General features: G+C 47.8%; 1 protein-coding gene across 1 annotated transcript in view; it reads left to right on the top strand.

Annotated features, from left to right (window-relative positions):
* The first annotated feature begins 353 nt into the window (after positions 1–353).
* Positions 354–6,000, top strand: part of BFSP1 (beaded filament structural protein 1) — a 43,118-nt gene continuing 37,471 nt past the window's right edge. The window contains exon 1 of the mRNA XM_032351460.1: positions 354–1,079. Coding sequence (XP_032207351.1) covers positions 607–1,079 — 473 coding nt within the window. The 5' untranslated portion in view covers positions 354–606. The remainder of the gene's footprint in view (positions 1,080–6,000) is intronic.

Genomic DNA, 6,000 nt, shown 5'->3' with positions numbered 1-6,000 from the left:
TTTCCTCCAACTCCAGAAAAGATGTCAGGACCTACAAGAACTAGGGCAATATCATAATGATAACTGTGCTTCTGTTTCTTAAGTTATTGTACAAAGAATGTTTTCCCACAAATATACATAGGTGTTTGTAAGAACTTGCTTGCAGCATCCATCAGAGTTTTATTGGAATGGGCCATTTATTTTGCATCCGTGGTTGAGAATCCCTAACAAAAGGAGGCTTCCTAAATGTCATGTTGTGATTATGCACAAGAACTGCTTAAGTAAACAGGAAAAAATGGTATTGTTAAAATGGTCTGCAGTTGAGACCTTGACGAAAAGAGAGGAGACAAAGAGAGAGGTCCTTGGGTTTTTGAGCCAGTCCAAGTTTAACAAGCTCCCTTGGGCTTCCTTCACAATCCCCAGAGGAAGCAGTCATGCCTCTCTTGTCCTCTTGACCCTCCATTCAATCATAAAGCAACCGGCTTTAACAATCACAGAACAAAAAACCTCATTGCCCAATAAACCTTCCAACCCCCAGGGCTGTACGGTCCGCTAATCCGGCGGACAAAAGCAGGCCCGCTGCTCTTTTATTCTTCCAGAGGCTGGGCCCAGTGTTGAGCTCAACCCATGATCAGCTCTGGAACGTCCCAGCAGCGTGCCGGGGGCGGCCCCCGATGTTTATTTAGCGGCCCGCCGCCTGGGCGCTCGCCCGCCTGCACAGGAGCCATGTACCGGCGCAGCTACGTCTTCCAGACCCGCAAGGAGCAGTACGAGCGCGCCGAAGAGGCGCCGCGCGCCGCCGAGCCCGACAGCCTGGTGGAGGGCCGGCCGGCAGCCCCGGGGCTGGCGGCGCTGCAGGGGCTCGGCGAGCGCGTGGCCGCCCACGTCCAGCGGGCCCGCGCGCTCGAGCAGCGCCACGCCGTTCTCCGACGGCAGCTGGACGCCTTCCAGCGCCTGGGCGAGCTGGCCGGCGCGGAGGACGCCTTGGCCCGCCACGTCGAGGGCAACCGCCAGCGCACCCGGGACCTGGCGGCTGAGCGCACGCGGCTGGAGCGCCAGGGCGCGGAGGCGCAGCGCGCGCTCGACGAGTTCCGCAGCAAGTAAGCGGCGGCCGCGCGCTCGGGAGGCGTGGGATAGGGGTGGAGGTGGAGTGGATGGAAACAGAGGCAGGGCGTGGGTGGACGCCTTGCGACCCAGAACTTCGTCCCCGCAGAGGGCGCGGGCGCGGTGCCTCTCCCTTACCTAGGACCCCTTCCCTTCGCAGTTTGGCACTTCGCGGTTTGCACGAAGTGGTATCATTTACTTGTAATACGCTTTAAAATTTAGGTCAAATTTACATGCAATAAAATGCACAGTTTGGGGGGGCGCCTGGCTGGCTCAATTGGTAGAGCGTGCCACTCTTGATCTCGGGGTTGTAAGTGCGGGCCCCACCTTGGGCGTAGAGATTACATAAAAATAAAATCTTTTCTAAAAAATACACAGGTGTTGGAGCCTGCTTCCTCCCCTCTCGCTCTGCCTGCCTCTCTGCCTACTTGTGATCTCTGTCTGTCAAATAAATAAATAAAATCTTAAAAAAAAAATACACAGGTGTTAAGTGCATAGTTCAATAAGTTTTGACAATGTAGCCATGTAGCTATCCAAACAAGCAGGGTATTTCCACCGCCCCAGAAAGTTCCCTTCTGTCCTTTCCCAGTCACCTTGCACCCCTCCCCCACAAAAAACCCGGAGGCACCCAGTGTTCTGATTACCGTCACCATAGATTAATTTCGCGTGTTCTGGAATTTCACAAAAGTGGAATCTTACAGATGGGGGTAATATGTCTGGATCCTTTTGCTCAGCACAGTGTTTTTGAGATGTATCCATGTTATTTGATCCTCACAGCCTTATCTTGGAATAGAGGGTACTGCATTTGTTTTGCAGGTGAGGAAACAAAGGCTTAGACAGTGTCAAAATTTGGGGCAAGGTCACTTAGCTAGTGCATCGCTGCACCGGGATGGAATTCGGGTCCTGGGCGTGTGAAGTCTTAATCATCTTTACTGCACCATAGCTGATACCTGGACATTATTTCAACGTGTATGTCGTCCGGAATCTTGCTACCTGAAGTGTGGTCGGTGGACTGGCAACATTGCCATCACCCAGGAAATGGTTAGAGATGGAGTTAAGCTTGAAGTTTCAGAAGCCTTGGTCCAGAGTAGACTAAGTAAGATGATAAGATCACTGGAGGAATTGTTAAAAAGAAGAAAGGATGGAATTTGCCAGCATTTTGCCACCATCCTCCCAGGTTAAATGCACGTGCTCTTTTATTCTGCAGGGGCACTTCAAGGAATTCATTCTTAGATGCTCCAGCAGGTGTAAAATGGCATGCCCTCATCGAAGTGTGATCTGAGATAGCAAAAGTGTGGAATGAACCTAAATGCCTATTTGTAGGTAGATAGGTTATCAAATTGTGCTTCATTTATGCAGTGGAATGCCACGCAGTTGTAAAACAAGGGAATAGTGCGTTACTGTCATTTGCTTTAAAAAGGAGAGGGAGAAGAGTATACTTTTTTGTTGCATAAGGAAAAAGAGAACACAAGCAGATGTGTGCAAAAACCTAGTGAGACTGGTTTCATGGGGAGGACCAGGGAGTGGGAACTGGGGCAGGGGAGCAGGGGAGACTTTTAATGGAACAGTTTTTTTTTTTTTTTAATATAATTTAAAAAATGCGTCTAACCATGGAAGAGATTTATTCATTTAGAAGTTATTTTAACTTAAAAAGTTAAATTAATTAAAAAATACAAATATCCAGGCCCAATCCTGTACCCCAGGAGAGGCCCAGAAATGTTAAGTTTTATGAGCTCACTGGTAATTTCAGTGAAAACTCAGGTTTGGGGACTCCTGGTCTAGGGTACCCAGAGGGTCTTTTCCAAACGTGCTATATGTCTGAGTCCCACATTTTTTTTTTTTTTTTTTTTTTAGGCAGGCTCCCTGCGGAGCAAGGAGCCCGATGTGGGACTCAATCCCAGGACGCTGGGATTATGACCTGAGCCGAAGGCAGCTGCTTAACCAACTGAGCCACCCAGGCGTCCCTCTTTTTTTTTTTTTTTTTTAAGATTTTATTTATTTGTCAGAGAGAGAGAAAGAGAGAGAGAGAGAGAGAGAGAGAGAATGCACACGAGCGCACAAGCAGGCAGAGGCGGAGAGAGAAGCAGGCTTCCTGCCAAGCAGAAAGCCCCATGCGGGGCGGGATCCCAGGACCCTGAGATCATGACCTGAGCCAAAGGCAGAGGCTTAACCCACTGAGCCACCCAGGCGCCCCATGAGTCCCACATTCTTAAGCTGAATGGTGGGTTGGTTATTCAACAAAGTGTACTGAGCATGTTTATCAGATCATGCTCATTGATTTCATTCCTTTTCTTTCTAAGATTTATTTATTTGAGAGAGAGAGAGAGCATGAGCGGAGGGGGAGAGGTATTTATTTGAGAGAGAGAGAGAGGGCATGAGCGGAGGGGGAGAGGAGGGGGCAAGGGCAGGGGCGGAGGGAGAGGGAGGCTTCCTGCTGAGCAGGGTGCCTGATGCAGGACTGCATCCCCGGACCCTGGGATCATGACCTGAGCTGAGGGCAGATGCCTAACTGACTGAGCTACCCAGGTGGCCCTCGCTGATTTCATTCCTATCAGTCCTGTTTTTGGGTTTGATCCATAGAAACAGATTTGGAGCTGGATGAAGGGATCTGGAAATCCACCTGTTAGAGCCCCTGATGGGAAAATTGAGGCTTCGGGAGGGCCAGTGGGTGGCCGGACTTAAATCTGGGTTTTCTCACCCTCTTTTTTTTTTTTTTTTAAAGATTTTATTTATTTATTTGACAGACAGATCACAAGTAGGCAGAGAGGCAGGCAGAGAGAGAGGGGAGGAAGCAGGTTCCCTGACGAGCAGAGAGCCTGATGTGGGGCTCGATCCCAGGACCCTGGGATCATGACCTGAGCCGAAGGCAGAGGCTTTAACCCACTGAGCCACCCAGGTGCCCCTCACCCTCTACTTTTTAGAACACTGTGTCTTGGAGAGGATCCATTCTTGGATTCCTGGAGAGCGAGACCCAAGATAGGTTCTCTTTCAAACGAAATGCATGTTTTCTATAGCAAAGGGAAGCGTACACTGGTTCACACATCCAGGGCAGCTCCATGGGCCAGCAGGAAACCCTGGATCCCCAAGTGGTCTTTACCTAATGATGAGGCCCCCGTCTGCTGTGATTTGTGTGGGTGGTCATGACTCCCTTGAGCCCCTCATTGAAGGAATGGCCATTTGAATTTTCCTGGTCTTTTCCTGATTTCACTTGGTTCTGAGTTAGGTGTCCATCATGGAGTTGTCCCTTCTGGCTCTGTGATTGATTTAATAATTCTCATTAATTTATTCCCTTCTATTGCCCCCTTGGAAATACTTTGATATTCTGACTGAGGTATTGGGATTTGAAAATGATTATAAAAATCATATCCACTCACAGGAATGAGTACACACACACCAAGTGTGGTTTTACATCCCAAAGGTGAGCTGATGGCTAGCCAAAGCCAGGTGAAAATAATGCAGAAGTGGGAAGGTATATGCAGTCTTGGTAAGCCCATTCTCTACTTGGATAGTTGAATAATTTCAAAGTCAGGTTTCCAGTACATCAGACAAAGACTAAAGAAAACAAGAATGAAATAAAAACAAACGGAACTATCAAAATACATTGATGCCTACAGTCAATTGTCCAAATTGCTAAAAAACAATTAGATAATTGAAGGCAAAGTGTTTTTTTTTCACTTTATGCATTCATATATATATGCACTTGTGTGAATATATATATATATATATATATATATATATGAGTTTATCGTGAAGTCTTCATAATAAAGTCACTTGTTTTTAATATCTAGACTTTACAGCATGAAAATTACCCACGATAACATGTTATGGCATTTATCCAACATGTTTTTAAGCTACAGAAATTTTTCGATGTTTCTAGGAGGAAAGCAGAATGGGAAAATTTGGATTTTGTTAACAGTTTATTCTCAAATCTAATTAGCCATTAAAAAATAATTTCTGGCTCCTTTAGAGCCACACACAAAAGAAACTGCCGAGTGCGACAGTAGGAATTGTGAAGCCTGTACAGATGCGCTTTGCCTCCTGGTACAGCTGAGCGTCTTCGGTGGCTTTAGAGCTGGAGTGTGCACAGTGCACATATTCCTAACTGTTCTTCCCTGAAGTTAGGACTCTCTCGTTCTGCGGACACAGCAGCAGGGGTTCCCAGCATCACTTTAAGTACTTGATTTGAGCCCATGGCAGGGGTGTGCAAGGGTCCTGAAAGCTAGGCTCTGTGGGTTGGGAGGAGTGCTAATTAGGATTAGTTTCAACCACAAAGGGCATAAACTCCAAAGTGACATTGGCTTATCCAGGATGGATTTCTCTCTGGTGTCAGGTCTGGCTTTACAGCTCAGCATACCACTCTGTAGTATTTGAGGCTCAGAAGGCTCTGCCTGTGCTTCAGGGAAGCAGCATTTGTTTCAGGTGCAGGATGGAGGAAAGGATACAGAAGGACACACCTACATCATCTCCTATCAAAGATATTTGGAGACTGCTGGCAAACTTATGCTTACATCCTGCTGGTGAAGACTTAGTCACATGGGCACACCCAGCTGCAAGGGAGGCTGGGAAATGTAGTTTCCTCTTTAGGCAGCCCTGTGCCCGCCAAACATCAAGGGCTGTGACTCCTGGAAGAAGGCCGGGATGGATATTGGGGACTGCTTACAGGGAACAAGGGGGGAGTCATTTGGGAAAGGGCCTTCTGTCTTTCTTTTCTTTCTTTCTTTTTTTTTTTTTTTTTAAAGATTTTATTTATTTATTTGACAGACAGAGGGCACAAGTCAGCAGAGAGGCAGGCAGAGAGAGATGAGGAAGCAGGCTCCCTGCTGAGCAGAGAGCCCAATATGGGGCTCGATCCCAGGACACTGGGATCATGACCTGAGCTGAAGGCAGAGACTTTAACCCACTGAGCCACCCAGGCGC

The sequence above is a fragment of the Mustela erminea genome, chromosome 7, assembly GCF_009829155.1.
Source record: "Mustela erminea isolate mMusErm1 chromosome 7, mMusErm1.Pri, whole genome shotgun sequence".
In the NCBI taxonomy this organism is placed as follows: Eukaryota; Metazoa; Chordata; class Mammalia; order Carnivora; family Mustelidae; genus Mustela; species Mustela erminea.
Note: the sequence above shows the minus strand (reverse complement) of the source record. Positions and strands in the feature narration are given on the sequence as shown.